The 17,719-nt window shown below is 36.4% G+C and overlaps 1 protein-coding gene across 1 annotated transcript; it reads right to left on the reverse strand.

The window, feature by feature from the left end:
* Positions 1-1,050: 1,050 nt before the first annotated feature.
* Positions 1,051-8,835, reverse strand: LOC115976678 (vacuolar protein sorting-associated protein 26A-like). The gene is made up of 12 exons (XM_031098129.1): positions 8,616-8,835; positions 8,425-8,471; positions 8,240-8,314; positions 5,921-5,995; positions 5,733-5,805; positions 4,472-4,516; positions 4,098-4,209; positions 3,521-3,587; positions 2,766-2,810; positions 2,213-2,268; positions 1,933-2,108; positions 1,051-1,581 (listed from the first exon to the last, which is right to left on the reverse strand). Exons 2-12 carry the CDS (start codon positions 8,425-8,427, stop codon positions 1,406-1,408), a joined length of 903 nt encoding a protein of 300 aa, XP_030953989.1. The 5' UTR covers positions 8,428-8,471; positions 8,616-8,835; the 3' UTR covers positions 1,051-1,405.
* Between the last annotated feature and the right edge of the window lie 8,884 nt (positions 8,836-17,719).

Below are 17,719 nucleotides of genomic sequence, written 5' to 3' on the forward strand. Positions count from 1 at the left end.
TTTAGTCCACCTTATCAAAGCTTGCATTTATGTCAAATTTTTAGTTCATTGAATGTGCCAATGAAGTAAATACACATATTAATTATCTATAGGTATGCAGTGTGTATATATATATATATATATATATATTTTTTTTTTATCTGGTTTTTTAAAAAATTTTATATAAGAAAGTAAAAATCTTACGGGGGAGACCATGCAATTATGTCATGTAAAGCTTTGTTAGAGTAATTTTTCATTTAACTTTTCACCTCACATTATCTTTTAATATATCATTAGTTAGACAAAAATCTCTTCAAGTTATCACAACATTACTTCATGTTATTACTTAAAAATATTTTGAACATTCTATATAATCCTCACATAATAGCTTACAGCATTATCCGTATATTGCGCGGGCCTATCGCTAGTATGAGTAATGCTAGAACTATAATTTTTCTCACAACTTGCTCACGTGATAAGTGGGTCCTAACTTTTCTCTCACCACTGGTGTCCTAACTTCCAAACACTCAGTCGGTAACTATGTCCCTACCGCACACACGGCAAAACACAAGTTTGTAATAATTTATACGGTTGTCTATTACCATAGAAGAATCGTGTATTTTGGATCGATCACTTCTTCTGAGTTTTCCCAAGTACGACACCATGTGAGAGTCATAAATGTATTTTCTTAGAGCAGAAGAAACACCATGTCGAAACCTCCATTTGGTCCTACCTTCAATCTATAAAAGTTGAATTTGGCATTCTTGAGAAGCTTCCTTTTCACATCCAATAATAGTAGCACCATACCAATTAGGAAGCTCAAAATAATTAATTTGACAAGTCCTGTAAATACGTGCATATTGATTATAACTGACTGCAGAAAGTAAAAATCTTATAGTTAGGTCCACAATGTAGTGAGAATTTGGTGGTCAAAGAAGCTTCATCTTGAGAATTTCACATGAATGCTAAAAACTTTCAGCGGCTAAATAATTTTTTATTCCTTATTCTCTATTCCACTCCAAATTTTTGAAAAAGGCATTTATTTAACTAAATAAAACACAAATTGAAAAATAGACTGATACATGTGCATGTGTAAAAACACACACATAAGTATATAACATAACCCAAAAATATTTATTTTTAACAAAAGCACAATAAGATACCCCTATCAAACCAAAACTACAAAATTTTGAAATCACAAAAGGTCACTGCTATAATTTTACAGGTGTTTGAATCTCAAGAAAAAGCAAAATCATCAAGTGATCATCCGTGTGTAAATTGGCAATTACATAAACAGCTCACCGAGATGAATCCACTAACTCATCCTTTAAATAACCACACAGGGGCTTCACTAACTGGTGCCATTAGCATGTGCTGCTCCTTTCTCATCACGAAATGTTTGAACTGCTTTAAGTTGAGAAAATAGTTAATCTTCAAGAAGCCGATAGACTGTGATTTCTTGCTGCTTGAAATACCGCCGATCCTCCTCATCCACAAGAACCAGATTCAAAAAGTACTTCACACTAAATTTGTTGTTGATGTTGCGATATGTTGGTGTCAGTTCATAAGGACTAAGGAAAAGTCTGATTGGAATTGATTCTCCTGTAAGAGCATTAGTGGATGCACCCAATAATTAAATAACGAAATAGTTGTTGCACAGAATGATAGAACCATCAACCATGTGATACAAATATTAAGCGGTGTAGAAACCATCAACCATGTGAAAGCAATTGTAGCATCACAGATGGAATGCCAGAATCACAATCCAAATAAATATCATAAAAAAAAAAATTAAAAAAAAGAAAAAAGAAAAAAAAGAAAGAGAGAGAGTTAAGACTGGCCATATCAAGGAAAGACCAATACATGAGAAGCATAATGGTAAAGACTTCTGTGAGAGAATCATTTCAGAAGAGTTCCACAAGACATAAATCAGATCATGTGCTAACTGTGTACCTCTGACTGGAGCACCGTCCATCAACTCAAATTTTGCAAGGGTCTCGGTTTCAACGTATGTATTGGACCCTGATCCAGTTGACTCCCGACGCCTAATCTCAAGCTCCATATTTTTAATCTTAATTCTCACCAAAAGAAAATATATTTTTCCAAGGATGGCATCCTTCAGGTGATACCTTCAAATTTTTTGAGTACCATTAAGAAGTTTCAAAATTTCCTAGTTCATTCTGTAGAAAATATTAAACTTGACTATTTTAACATGGCCTTCATTTATACTTACTTGCTTGTATTGTACTCAAACTCAATGTGTAGACAGTCCTCAATTCCGACCTCCATCTGCATGAGCATCAACAGAAACAAATGGGAGCATTATGGAAAATGATTTTTTTTCCTTTCCTGAACCATATCAGCAGATCAACTACCAATTTACATGTGTACTCCTCCCCACAACTTCCCTTTAAATAAATTAAAACCAAAAGAGAATCACAGACATTGACATGGGTGATTACAATGACGACAAAGCACCAAGACTGAAGGCTATGAACAAATCATTTGTTAAAAATACACAAGCATTTGTGACATTCAAAGGATAAGATGGAGGATTCAACGCTGTCTGTTGGAACTACTATCAACTACTTGTGACAAGTAAATATCAAAAGTAACAGGAAATTGGATATTATGGGAGTAGTTGGAGCAAGTATCAGCTGTTTGAAGAAAGTAAATATTCGAAAGCATCGGGACACTGGAGATTACAGGAGCAGGAAGGAATCTTGTGCAAACCATTTATATAACATATGCAACCATGCATAAAGCAAAAGCATCACAATTCTAACCTTAATGCTGTTATTGATCGGTGGAGGTGGAGTGTAGTTGCGAACCTGATTCAGAACATAGCGGTAAAAGATAATTCAAAAAATAATAAAGAAGTAAATAGAGTACCTTTGCAATACTCTCATTCTATACATTTAAATATCTGCAGTAGAGGAATTTTGAGGAGCTTAAATGCTTAATACATATAAATGGATGTAGAAAATAAAATCTGATTTTATGGCAATCCTGGGCAAGGACTAGCATCTTCAGAAGATTTAAGCAATGAGATTAAAGAATGCAGCAGCAGAGTTTTTCTTGGTTTACTTTTTAAAGTGAAATAATAGATAAACACAAGTTGAGAGAACTTTTCTTACCATCACTTTAAAAAAATCACCAATAAAAAAAGAAAAAAAAAACCAATATAAAAGAAAAGCTGTGAATGTTAGTGCTGAGCTCCAAAACTAGGCAAAATTTAAGTAGATAGAACAAAGCAGCTCAACTGGTTTAACCAGCTCAACTACATGTCATTACAGTATAATCACATCTAGTAAAACAAAAAAAAAGTCTTTAATTACAAACTGCAAAATATCGCGCTCTTGTATGTCTTTCTTTAAATTAATGGATTGAACATGTGTAACATCATTCATATAATTTAAACACTTTATAAAATAGAGTAAAATGGATTCACAAAAATAGTATGGCAATCAACGAAATGCTCCATAGTATCACAAATTCATAGTAATTCAATATATAGCTTACATAATTAAGAATAAATTACCACAAATTCCTGGTACTCCACCATGTTAGTGACATAATTTCGACCAATTGTTACTTTCAAAATATACCTGTGAGATTTCCAGAAACACTCAAAGGGTCAGTTCTTTCTTTCTGCTTCTTTTCCAGTTAAATATAAATTTTATTGAAGAAAGAATAAGGAAGAGTACACAGGAGATATACAATTGTCCAACAGAGTAAACTCTAATACTCAAAATGAAAATAAAATCTTAAAATAAAAAAGATGGAAAGTGTAGGCTGCCTAAATCATTGCTCCAATCATGTCCTCAAAAGCATAGATTCAATTAAATTCCAATCGAGCTCAACCCCAACTAAGATTACGATTATTTCCCTCTTGCCAAAAGATCCACATAAGACAAAGCAGAATAACACTCCAGGTTTTGCTACTATCATGATGACTATAAACTTGAAACATAGGATACTTTTTCTAAGGGGGAGGGGAATAGGAGATTAAGCAAAGAGAGAGAAACCAGTAAGAGTTAAACAACAGTCTTGAGAACAATATACAATCTCCAATAAACAATCTTCTTTCTCATAGTAGAAGTTACATGACAGCGTACCTAAGCCTAACGTTGACTCCATTGTATGATTCATGAGGCATCTCAACAGTAGAAAATTCAAATGGATATGTTTTCCTTTCATATAATTCACCAGGAACATCAAGTTCACGCACTGCACAAAAAATAATGGGAGTCGTGGCCTATTTGGAATATATAAAAAAACTAATTAATTAATGGAAAATGACAATCATAGACCCTCAAAATTTTTTCTAAAAAAATAAAATAAGAGAGAGGGGGGGGTGGACTTTTCAAAAGTTTGAAATGATTATCCTGATGAAAGATAAAGTATAGGTTTCTGGTTCACAAAATGGTGGTATAGTATAGCAATTTAATTATTGATCATTTTGTAGAATCACAATCTTAAATACACTCACCAAGGGAAGTAAAATCATAAAAGTTGCCTCTGTCAAAAAACAACTCTGCAATGAGGTGAAAGAAAACAATACAGTCAGAACATTGTAATAGCTATTATACAGCAATAGTCCCCAAAAGCTCAAATAATGCACATGATAAACTAACCCTATATCCATTGACTTTTCCAATGGGAAACAAAAGTAAAAATATAATGCTAAAATTTTCAAACAGAATATGTCAACTTAATCTGAGATTAATATAACATACATTACATAATACTAACTTCGAACTAATTTAAAACCAGAGACAGAACTATGTTTAAAGATTTCACTAGACCCCATAATTATTCTAGTGAAACAAAGAGCCAGCCCTAAAAGAACTAAAGTAAAACACTTCTGAATCTTCTACTCTTTTCTTTTCCCCTCTTCTCAATGGTACTAAGAAGATCTTATCCATATTCAATTTACTGTATCTTGGATATGATTTCCCTCATCTGAGAATTTCAAGTGTTTCACCTTCTAGAGAACAAGCAAATATCAAGCTTTTCATTCACCATGTCCTTAAGAATCCGCTTCAGTTTCAAATATTTACAATAAAAAATAGAACTAGAATTATACGGTGCTTTCATTATTTGGGGTCCATTGGGTTATGCTGAGTGGTGTTGTGGAGCTTTTATCAAGTTGGGCTAGCAAGTTTAACAGGCATAAATCTACTGTGATTTGGAGTATGACTATGATCCCTCATTGCCTCATGTGGGGTATTTGGCGGGAGAGAAATGCTTGTATTTTTTAATGAAGCAAGAGATCGATGCATGACTTGAAGATTTCCTTCTTCCAGACTTTGCTCAAGTGGACCAACGCTTTGGGTGTCTTTACTTTTAATTTGTTGGCTGATTTACTTGATAGTTGAAGTTTCCATGCATCATAGTTTAGTTGTATTGCTAGTAAAGCCTGTGTGCTTTGGTTCCTTGTATGATTTCAATTTTTCAATGAAGCATTATTACTGATCAAAATAGATAGATAGAACCAGAATTGATCAATTAAATTAACCAATGAAGTAGGACATGAGTTTGTGACAATAGTAGATTAGCATGTTTATTTAGTCTGCTTCATGATTTTTTTGCTCATGAAGTAGTCTCTTCTCAATAAAATTATTCTTATCTATCAAAATGAAAATCTGTGTTACTCCCAATTGCATTCACATTATAATTTTCTACTTAAGTTAAAAAACTCCAACTAATTAGAAATCTAAAATGAAAAGCTTGAAGCAAAGGAAGCACACCTATTTGACCAAGGAGCTCAATTTTAATACCATTATGTTCAAATTTCTTCCCTTGTGTTGGTTCCACAAGAACCTGAGATAACAAGAGCAAGAGTTAACCTCCCATATTATGCTTGTACCTGTGTATAGTCAGCAAAACTCCGGTAATAACCCTTCATAAGATTGGAAAGCACAATAACCAACTATACCTCGCCAATGATGGTTTCTTGACTTTGGAACAGAGGAAGCATAACAGTTTGACCATTGTCCTTCTTTATTGGAACCTGTAAAAAAAAGGATAGAATTTGAAAATGCAAATGCTCGAAAATAAATTAATTTAGGAACAGCTTCTGGTGAATATATGTGATGCAGTGACGGTTTTCAAGGTCAGTTGCATGATTTATTGATGGAATCCCTAATGGGTCTGACCATGTAGACAAGAACTTTTGGCAACTTGGACCATATTTAGTTACCATCTTTGGAGTTGAAGACATCTGAAAATTCTACATCTAGGTGTAATTTTGTGGTAGATTTGATAATTTCCCAAAATTTTTTATTTGGCTTTGTAGTTTTTTTTTTTAATAGGTAATATTTTCATTAAACCAGGGGAAAAAATGAAGGAAAAAAAAAACATGGGAAACCAACGAAGTATACTGGATGAGTGGATGTATACCCAAAGGTTTTGAAAAAACATATTACACATTCGAGGAAACAATAAAATCATATCACTACAAAGGTTTGCTCCTATCCAAGACCAGCCAATAAAGTAGTGACCCAACAAACTGAGATTTATAGGCCAATGCATCTGTACAAATCTTTTAAAGGCATTTAAGCAAAATTGATAATGAAATCTAAGTTGTGTAGTTAAAAGCAGGCGACAATAACATCAGATTTTTCATTGTGGTGAATTCACATAGACGGAACAATCACATAGGGGAATCACAAAGGGCTCTTCCTTAGAAACGTTCCCTATGTTATCATATATATAATGATGAAGCAAAGTTTAGGAAGCAAATTGTGTCATTTCACAAAAATCTCTATAAGGAATCAGAATATTGGAGATAGTGGGTGTCATAGATGCATTTTTCTTCTGTCTCTCAATATGAATATTTTCTATCAGTAAGTTACATATGCACCCATTGGGTCATGAACCCACAACCTCACCTTCTACCTTACTCTTACGAGAAAGGAGGTGTCATTTGAGCTAGATTACACTGGTGTATTCATTGACCCCAGTTTCTATGGATTGATTGCACATTCAATTTTTCTTTGAGGTACTATCAATCTATTGGCCAAAGTGACTTGGCAAAGACAATTTGGATCCCATAAGAGAGGAAAAAAGGAAAAGAAGCTTGAATACAAAACTAAGAAATCATTGGCAAAACTGAAGACTGGTGGAGGATATAACACGGTAGAGAAGCCAAACCCTTTGAAACCAAGGGAAGAAAGGGGTCTGATGAAAATAACCTTTCTTCTCCTATCTTTTAGTTTTTTTTTTTTTAATATAAAATTGAAAGGAAAAAAGTTATACTTTTAACATTATGAGTTAATAGAGTTTACAGCTGTCAGAGACAGGGAAGCTTAGTGGAGTTTCTGAAATGACTAACATATTGAGTGTATAATCCTGAAACTATAAGGGTGCTAAGAGAGAAGCAAAAAAAAAAAAAAAAAAAACTACACAATTTCTTATCTTCTGTTTGCAAATGACTCCCTAATTCTCACCTAGGGATCTCTAATGAGATCTGACCATTAACGAGGAATGGAAACTGAACAGAAAATTTGCACTAAACAATAAAATTGATTAATCAACTGTTAAAATAAGGACCGTATAGTTTATTTATATATGGTATTAACTAGTTATTCCCATCCACTAGAATCTATTTATGATCCAAATTTTTAAATAATCCATGACTTTACGTCTCACAACAATGGACTTTAATCAAAAGAAACAAAGCATGCTAACCAAAGAAAAACAAAGTAAAAAAAAAAAAAAAAAAAAAACTAATTTGTTGTGCAGAAATGAAGCCTTCACACCCTACAGATTCATGGATCCATTTTGAAGTGTAGTGGATTTTCAACACATCACAGGCCTAGTGTTAGCATAATGGCAAAGTGGTTAAATCCACAATTTCCTAACGACTTAAGCTTTAGGAACACGCAGCACTTAATCATAGTATTAGAGCAAATGGGTCTTTAAGTTGGAACCCCGTCTCCACTCCGCCTCCCATTTAAAACACATGTTGGGCCCCACTTATTAAGTGGAGTCCGTGCCCTTAAACAATGGTTAATCAAATAAATTCATCATTTTCTAACGACTTAAAGTTATAAGTATACGCAGTAATTTATCAAGAACACGATTCCTACTTCACAGAATAGCAATATCATCCATAACAACTCAAAAGATAGGTGCCAATACATTTTTTAACTTAATTCGAAAGTTCATTAACAAAAAAAAAAAAAAAAAGGGATTTGATCAAAATAGTAAAAAATCAAATATTGAAAAAAAAGAAGTGATTAATAAGATTTACCTGCTTGCGAGTTCTTCCATCAGCCAAGGAGATTAAAACACTACACGGTGGCTTGAAAACTCCAGCTATGAAATTCTGTAACAACAATCGGTTTTTTTTTTTTATTCAATGCATATTTCACATGAAGATACCGAATTTTTTTTATAAACATAAAAAAAAAATATATATATATATATATATATTACCATGATCTTCAACTAGGATTATGTATAGGTTGACATGCATGAAGCACCTACAAAAAAAAAATAAATAAATAAATAATTGTGATCTGAGAAAAACACTAAACAGTATTTGAATGGATTGTGTGTTCTTGATTGGAATAAAAAATTAAAAAAAAAAAAAAAAAAAAACAGAGAAATGGAGCAAAGTAGCTTACCTGGTGAGCTGAGACTGAGAGGAAAAAGTGAATTTTTTAGCTTTGAGAATGAGGAGATTTTTGACCAATTTTTATTTTGATTGGCTTTTTCTTCTGCTACAGCTATTAGTTATTTTTCTTTGTTGCGTTAAGTTTGTTAGTTTATTCAACGATTTGTCAACGTGTCCCGGACTGTGTATCAAATATCAATAGTCCAATACCAATGGCTTCTTCTTGACATTTAGGTGAAGTTCGCGTCTTCTATGGTGTGTTATAAGTTTTACTTACCCTTAAGCTAAAAAAGAAGAAGTTTTACCCATTTCATTTCATTTTCTCACTGCTTGATTTACTCTTAAAAAAAAAACTTTTAAATTAGTTTTTTTTTTTTTAACAAGGTTTTACTTCTAAAAGTTTTTTTTTTAAATTTTATTTTATTTATAGAATATTAAGTATTTTAATACATGCGAGGAGAGAGAAGAAGGTTTTAAAAAAACTGACAGTGGTGTATATCCAAAATTGTCTAACTCTTGGATACATGCTTTTAAAAGGTTACTAGCCTTGTACTCTTGCTTTATGTGTGTAATGAGGCTTTTTTTGGGTTTAGTGTCATAATTTTTCATTCATATCTCAATTTAAGTTGTTTCTCTCTTCTATCCAATTAAACCAAACACATAGTGATTTTTATTTTGGACATAGAAAATATATTCATTAAAATGAAGAAAAAAAAAAAAAGCAGTATAAACGGATGTGAAGATAAAACAATTCAAACACCAACATAAATAAATCATTAAAAAGAAAAAAGAAAAAAAAAGAAGTACATTAAAAATCACATTTTTTTAATAATTCAAAAATAAAGAAGAAAAGATTTGAAAAAATAAAAACAAAAACCAAAATCAATAAAAAACGTGAGATTAGAATTTAGAAGAAAGGAAACAAAAAAAAAAGAAAAAAAAAAAGAGAGAAACATTTAAGTCTTGATAAAGGGAAAAAAGGGAGAAAGAAAAAAAAAATGAAAACGTTACACTTTGAGAATCAGTTTATAGCCAAAAAAAAAAACTTTGTGTCTTTATTTTTTATATATAATATTTATTTTGAGAATCTAGTTTATAAGTGGACAAAACAATTTAAAAATTAACAGGAGAATGACCCTATTTTTTAGACAATGTTTTAGTGAGGGTTAGAGTTGTATTTTTACCAAATTGTCATTTAGTTTTGTCTCTACTTAAATATAAGGGTGTAAGGGTATTTTTGAAAAAAAAAATGAGGATCCCAAATAGAGAAGCCCCTTAAATAATGGTATAGATTATATATAAACCAACCGTTAAACCAAATTCACGTATGAAAATCCACTAACACAACCAATTTGCCAACAAATTGGATATTTTCTTGATATGACAAATTGTTAGTCTTATGTAAAAAAGTGATGTCAATAATAAACTCATATGAGAACCAGTAAAAATTTGTCAACCCATCTAGTGTGAAAAATATTGTCAAATTTTTTTTTTTTTTTGTATGTAACATTACTTGTAAGGACGCGATTCGTGGCGGACCGTAACAGTGTCGGGTTCGCACGTGAAAAGGCCCCTAACAACATCATTTGTAGAGTGTGGGTTTGAAAGGTTAGGCCTTGGTCGAGAGGCGGTGGGCTTTTCGTGGTATTCATACAAGTTTCGGTTTTCCTTCACCCTTGGAGTCTTTTTCCTGGAGGTGGGCTGGGAGGCTCTGGTTTTTGGCCATTTTTCCCCACCCCCTCCCTTTAGGTTACTTATTTTTCCTTTTATACCCGCCTGCGTCCACTGTCCTTCGTCCACGTATAGGGTCAACCTTTCCAAAATTGATACTTGTCCCATCAGCCCATATTCAAAGTCGTTGGGGGTGGTTGTAAAAGCCAAAGACTGCGGCTCTGTCAGGTTCAGAGCATTAAATGGCAGTGAGAGCAGCTTTCCCTGGATATTTTAGATCTTTCGTCCTAATTTCGGTCCTATACCGTTTTTACCCTTTCTTCAGGGGGGGACTTTGGGTCTGCCGAGGACTGAGCCGTCCTCGGCGATATCCACAGGCTATTTTGTCGAGCTTGGGCCATAGCCCTCCTCGGCTTGGGCCTTCGGATTTTCCCCAGGTAGATGGGCTTGGCCCGTAAATCATTTGGGCCCCACAATAGCCCCTCAAAACCCGGCTGTCCAACCTCTTGGTTGGAAAGGGGGGTTTTGGTGATGTCAAACCTCTTCCTACGGCCCAATCAATTTGGCCTTTTAATAATGCTGGCGGCTCCTCATCTGTCCAAGAAACGCGCCGGTCTATGAGGCAGCCTTTTGATTTCGCGCTTGATGCGCTCTTATCGTTTGGGTATCCCAAAACGTGCTTTTAATGACCACTATTTACGAGACTGCTTTAATTCGGCGGTTTGTTTTGATGGGGTGGAGAAACGGAACCGGCATGTTCGTGTTGGCAGATTCCTTTGGATATCTGAACCTATTAAATGTCTCCCGCTCCACCCTCAGTATAAGAAGAAAAGGCGGAGGTTATTGTTTTTGTAAAGAATTCCTTCTCATCTTTCTGAGATTTGAAATATTTGGCCTCCCCGAGGGTTCATTTTACCCACTGGTTCACAAACTAAATCGTGATACACTTCATCATAACAACGAGTGATGCAGGAGCCAAACCCCTCCCATAGACGCCATGTTCCAGTAAAGCTCATTATGGCTCGATCGGGACAGGGATGGCGAAGACTCAAAATCAACCTCACCCTTCTTTCAGTCAAAATCCGAAGCAGGGACTCGTCACGTCAAACTTCCGGCGTAACTGAGTCGAGAACACCCATCATCAGTACCAACCGCTCTCCTATGAGCATACCTAGTATGGCTCCATTGTGTTGGGAGTCAGGATCGAGGCAGGGACTAAGTGTCTCTACTTCTTCCTCTCTTCCTTCACTGGGGCTATTCTCCATCTCCCTTTCTTAGTCTTCCCAGCACCAGTTCCATCCTGGTGCTTTCACTTCTCCCTCTTTTGCTCATTTTTCTTTCTTTTCATCTCTTCTCTCTTCTTCTCCTCCTTCTTTACTCATGTCCTCCATCTTCTTCATTCATCTCCTCCATCTTCTTCATTGATTTCTTCCTTACTATTTCCTTCTCCGCCATTTCTTCCCAAAGAAGGTTCTTATCATAATATGAGCAGTATCGAGGCAAAGATTGGAGAGACTTTGAAAACGAGTTTAGAAGACGCCTGGGAGTTTAGTTATCTGTACTACGGATGTAACTATCGCTTAGGCAGTTCGCATTTTGTATAGGCTCGTTCGAGCCCTTCTTTGTACATTGTAATAATTTTTTGTATTAATAAAAATCGTTGTTATTTTATTTCGCATGTTTTGTCTCTATGCCTTTTTTTTTTCTTTTGGATCTACAAACGCTGCTCGGCATATTAATATGGCATCTAAATCAATGACGGCTAAGACCAAAAGATTTGATAATAAAAAGACGTCGCCATAACTTTAATAGAAATGCTTGGCATAATAAGGCCGATCAGTGAAGAGTAATACTTACCTCATGCTAGCCGAGGAGAAAAACGAAGGCTTGATGTCATGTAAGGAATAACCATTTGAAGATATAGCACCCACCAAATGAGCGGCCTTCTTATATGACTAAGTGCTGGGGCTTTCCACCCCCTTCCTTACACCTTTATTGGCCTTAACCTTTTATGGTGTTTAAGCCGTGGATGAAGTGACCTGACATTTTTATCAAGTAACCCATCTTACGAGATTCAAACCTTTTCTTATCCAAGTATTTGGTTTCCCCATTGGCTTGGGTCCGAGGACCATACAAGGCCTTGGTTCTGTCCAAAACTTGTAATTTTTATAATTTTTTGTACTTGGTTTCCCCATAGGCTTGGGTCCGAGGACCATACAAGGCCTTGGTTCTGTCCAAAACTTGTAATTTTTATAATTTTTTGTACTTGGTTTCCCCATAGGCTTGGGTCCGAGGACCATACAAGGCCTTGGTTCTGTCCAAAACTTGTAATTTTTATAATTTTTTGTACTTGGTTTCCCCATAGGCTTGGGTCCGAGGACCATACAAGGCCTTGGTTCTGTCCCTGGGCCCATATGCTGAACGGGCCTGGGCCGCGAATTTACTGGGCCCACAAATTAAGAGGTGTTTCCATAACCTTTGATCACGCGGTACCTTTTGGCGTCCCCGTGTTCGAGGTGCACCCTCTCGAGACTCCTTTAACCTCAGGGTTGCAGACGACGTTGGAAATCGAGCCAGAGACGTTTTGTCTGTAGCGTTCCTTGGGACGCTGCGCGAATTAAATGCCATCGGTTTACTTCTGGGTATAAATGGGATAGGGGATCACTTCACTTGCACATGAACTCTCCCGTTCCCTTCAGAACTATATTTCTTCCATATCCGCGATCTCTCTTTCTAGTGCCACTGCCCCAAAGCAAGATGTTTGAGGCTTGGATAGGGATGAAAGGTCTCTGCGCGCTTCAGAGGCACCGAATCCTCAAGGTGATATGGTATGGACAAGGATGGCATAGATTCAAGCCAGTCCTCTGCCTTGACAGGAGGAAGATGGTATTCCTCCTTCTTTTAGTCAAAATCCGAAGCAGGTTCTGGTTATGCCAGATTTTTGGTATGTCAGAAAAAGGAATTTCCGCCATCAGCGCCGTCTGCCTTGTAGCAGGCAAATTTTTGCGGGGGCTTCCCAACTTCCGGCTCCCTGCACCTTTTCTGTAGATGGTGTTAGCCTGAGGTCAGGTTTCCTGCACCTTTTCTGTACCGGTGCAGGCCCCAAGTTGGGTTCTTTTGCTGCCTGAGTTATGGGCGTGCAAAAGCATGGAGGGGGAATAAGGTCTCGAGGCAGTAGCCAACCTCTCCTCTGAACTGCCTCCTCGGCTTTATCTTCACTCTCTTGTATTCTTCGTTACTTACGTAGTTAGCTTCGATGTAGGCTTTGTTTCAGCTTTCCATTGTACACTGTACTGTTCCTTTGTCTTAATAAAATATGTGTTTATTTCTCTATACATATCTTTCTTCTCCGTAACCACTACTTTATGCATGAATATTAAATATGAGTTTGCCCTTAATGATATTCTAGGCAGAGAAAGGCCTTAATACAGATTCCTACTAGTTTAGACTTACAAATATTATCAAACATAACAAGGTTAATCATCAAATAAATTAAACTCTTGGAACTAACCGGGATAACGGCTGAGTGCTACGCGATGCATGCAAGACCGATGTCCGAGTACGACAAACTCTAAGTAATTCGTCCGAGAGGGTAGCCGAGTAGCGAGGGGCTTTGGTTGTGCTTCTGGATAATATGTTACGCCGTATCGCATCAACCCCTTTGATATTAGGGGGATCAGAGGGTAGACCGAGGAATCCGCGCAATCAAGGTATTAACCCATCTGTTAACGCGGAGCTCTCTTCGGATGGATTTTGAGGTTTATGTGCCATAGTTTTTTTAAAAAATAGTTGGTTCCCCATCCAGGTAGTTGGTTTCCCCAGAGGCTTGACTCCGAGGACTATGCAATGCCTTGGTTCTGTCCAAAACCTAGTTTTCCTCATCCAGGTAGTTGGTTTCCCCAGAGGCTTGAGTCCGAGGACTATGCAATGCCTTGGTTCTGTCCAAAACCTAGTTTTCCACATCCAGGTAGTCGGTTTCCCCAAAGGCTTGAGTCCGAGGACTATGCAATGCCTTGGTTCTGTCCAAAACCTAGTTTTCCACATCCAGGTAGTTGGTTTCCCCAGAGACTTGAGTCCGTAGACCATGCAATGCCTTGGTTCTGTCCAAAACCTAGTTTTCCACATCCAGGTAGTTGGTTTCCCAGAGGCTTGAGTCCGAGGACCATGCAATGCCTTGGTTCTGTCCAAAACCTAGTTTTCCACATCCAGGTAGTTGGTTTCCCCAGAGGCTTGAGTCCGAGGACTATGCAATGCCTTGGTTCTGTCCAAAACCTAGTTTTCCACATCCAGGTAGTTGGTTTCCCCAGAGGCTTGAGTCCGTAGGACTATGCAATGCCTTGGTTCTGTCCAAAACCTTTTCCACATCCAGTAGTTTTTCCTTGAGTCCAGGTTGGTTCTGTCCAAAACCTAGTTTTCGGTAGTTCCCCAGAGGCTTGAGTCCGTAGACCATGCAAGAGGTAGTCATTGCCGTTGCAATGCCTTGGTTCTGTCCCAAAACCTAGTTTTCCACATCCAGGTAGTTGGTTTCCCCAGAGGCTTGAGTCCGTAGACCATGCAATGCCTTGGTTCTGTCCAAAACCTAGTTTTCCACATCCAGGTAGTTGGTTTCCCCAGAGGCTTGAGTCCGTAGACCATGCAATGCCTTGGTTCTGTCCAAAACCTAGTTTTCTCTTTGTGCGGGGTCTTGGCTTTAGGGGAGTTAGCTCCTCAGCCAAGCCCCTAGAGTTTATCCATACGGTTAACGTTACCACGTGCCTAGTTTTCTCTTTACGGGGGACCTTGGCTTTAAGGGAGTTAGCTCCTCAACCAAGCCCCTAGTCAAGAAACGTAGTCCGTAACAGAACTTTGTACTAGAACTCTATAACCAACGGTTAGATATAACGAAGAAACTCTATCGACCCACTTCCTATACCAACACACAAGCCTTTCCCACAGACGGCGCCAATTGTAAGGACGCGATTCGTGGCGGACCGTAACAGTGTCGGGTTCGCATGTGAAAAGGCCCCTAACAACATCATTTGTAGAACGTGGGTTTGGAAGGCTAGGCCTTGGTCGAGAGGCGGTGGGCTTTTCGTGGTATTCATACAAATTTCGGTTTTCCTTCACCCCTGGAGTCTTTCTCCTGGAGGTGGGCTGGGAGGCTCTGGTTTTTGGCCATTTTTCCCCACCCCCTCCCTTTAGGTTACTTATTTTTCCTTTTATACCCGCCTGCATCCACTGTCCTTCGTCCACGTATAGGGTCAACCTTTCCAAAATTGATACTTGTCCCATCAGCCCATATTCAAAGTCGTTGGGGGTGGTTGTAAAAGCCAAAGACTGCGGCTCTGTCAGGTTCAGAGCATTGAATGGCAGTGAGAGCAGCTTTCCCTGGATATTTTAGATCTTTCGTCCTGATTTCGGTCCTATACCGTTTTTACCCTTCCTTCAGGGGGGGACTTTGGGTCTGCCGAGGACTGAGCCGTCCTCGGCGATATCCACAGGCTATTTTGTCGAGCTTGGGCCATAGCCCTCCTCGGCTTGGGCCTTCGGATTTTCCCCAGGTAGATGGGCCTGGCCCGTAAATCATTTGGGCCCCACATTACTCAATTTCCATTATTATTCAATTTGTTTCCACCAAAATATTTTGTTTGAAAAATTTTTATTTTTATTTTTTGTATTTTCTCATGTTTAGTATGGCTTAAATCTGGTTCAATCCTTACCAAAATAAAAATAAGTGAAAAGATTTATATATATATATATATATATATATTTATATGTTTTTCGTGGTTCTTTGTCCTCTCACCTCTTCCAAAATCAACAAAAATAACTTAAAAGAATGCTCTTGAGTCTTGACTCTTGAGACCCTGTTGCACTTCCTAAAAGGGATTGACCTTTAGTTACTGACATTTGGGATATAAATAGGTTTGCAAAAGCAACTCCAGATTTTTATTTATTTATTTTTTTCTTTCTGCCTTCCAGTGGGAAGACTAGATCAAAAGAATGACTAGTTCTGAGCTGGGAACCTTTTTCAACCACCACATACATTAGAAAGATGTATTTCCCCATAACTTGTTAGCAAAATTTGGACATCTCCGAATAAGAGAGTAATGGAAGGTTTAGACTTTGATCCCACAACCATGACATCTTGAAGAAAATCTAAGCCCTCACCATTGAGTTTGCAAACTTATTGGGTGGAAACTGGAAACCACATTTGGTAGAATTCAGAATTCTTCAAACTTTTAACACGGATGAATCAATGTTGGATAATTAGAGACAACTGCGAGAAGCTTAATCAAAATAAAAAAAGATAGGGTAGAACAGAAATTCACAACATTTCCAAATTAGTCCACCACTTCACACATGAGCTCACCACAATCTACAATTTATTTATTTATTTTTTTTTTTGTTTTAATGATCCATGTGCGAAATGATATACTAATTTATAAATATTATAAAATTTTGAATTTTTGTTATCTTTGTAGAAAGACTAATAAAAAAAAGGGTATTTGGATAAGAGATTTTTCTAAAAACATTGGGATCATAGACACCATGATGGCAAAATATTGGGCTCTAAGGGATGATCTCAATTTAGCACGTTGGATTGAACGTTTGTAAATAATCAATATCTATATAATATCTAAAAGTTAAAACGTAGTTTAATGTTTATACACTCTTATTAAGCTACATCATTGGTCATGTCACAATTTTTATAAAATTTGTTCGTTCAATTTTTTGATAATATTAAATATATTAACATATTAGTTTTACACATTCATTTTAGTTGATTTTTTTTTTCTAATAATATTTTAGATGGTTTTAACTTTACATTTACTTTATCTTTACACATTTATCTATTTTAATTTAGAAGAACTTCTACACAATTTTTTCTTCTTCTTTACTCTTACTTCAATTCATTCTCTCTCTCTCTCTTACAACCCTTCCTCTACCCATCAAACCCGAATGACTATTTAAAATTCATGTACTTCAAACCATTTGGTCTACTTCAGACCATTTAGGTCCACTTCAATCCAAATCTCTATTTTAATGAAATTTTAAGGGGATAATATTATTCATATTACTTTTATTTTATTTTAATAAAATATAGCTAAACCTGACCAATCAAATGAAACTCTCAAAGGTTTTGGTTCTAATTTGAACCCACCATTAAAATTATTTTTTTGCTCACCAATAACAACTTGCGATTTAGATTTTTTTTTGTAAAAATGTTATAAAAATATTATGAACATATCATTTCTCAAGACAATAAGGACTAAAGATAAAACATCAAAACAATAATATAATGGTAAGACATAAAGTAAGTGAACCCCGTTAGCGTGGCTAATAAGCCCAGAAAAGCCGTAAAACTATATAAAAACGCTTCTCATTGCCTCTTCAATTTGATACGAACCAATTAATGATCATTTCCTTTTCTACTTTAAGACCGACTTATGCAGCCTCATATGA

Source organism: Quercus lobata, chromosome 1, assembly GCF_001633185.2.
Source record: "Quercus lobata isolate SW786 chromosome 1, ValleyOak3.0 Primary Assembly, whole genome shotgun sequence".
Lineage (NCBI taxonomy): Eukaryota > Viridiplantae > Streptophyta > Magnoliopsida > Fagales > Fagaceae > Quercus > Quercus lobata.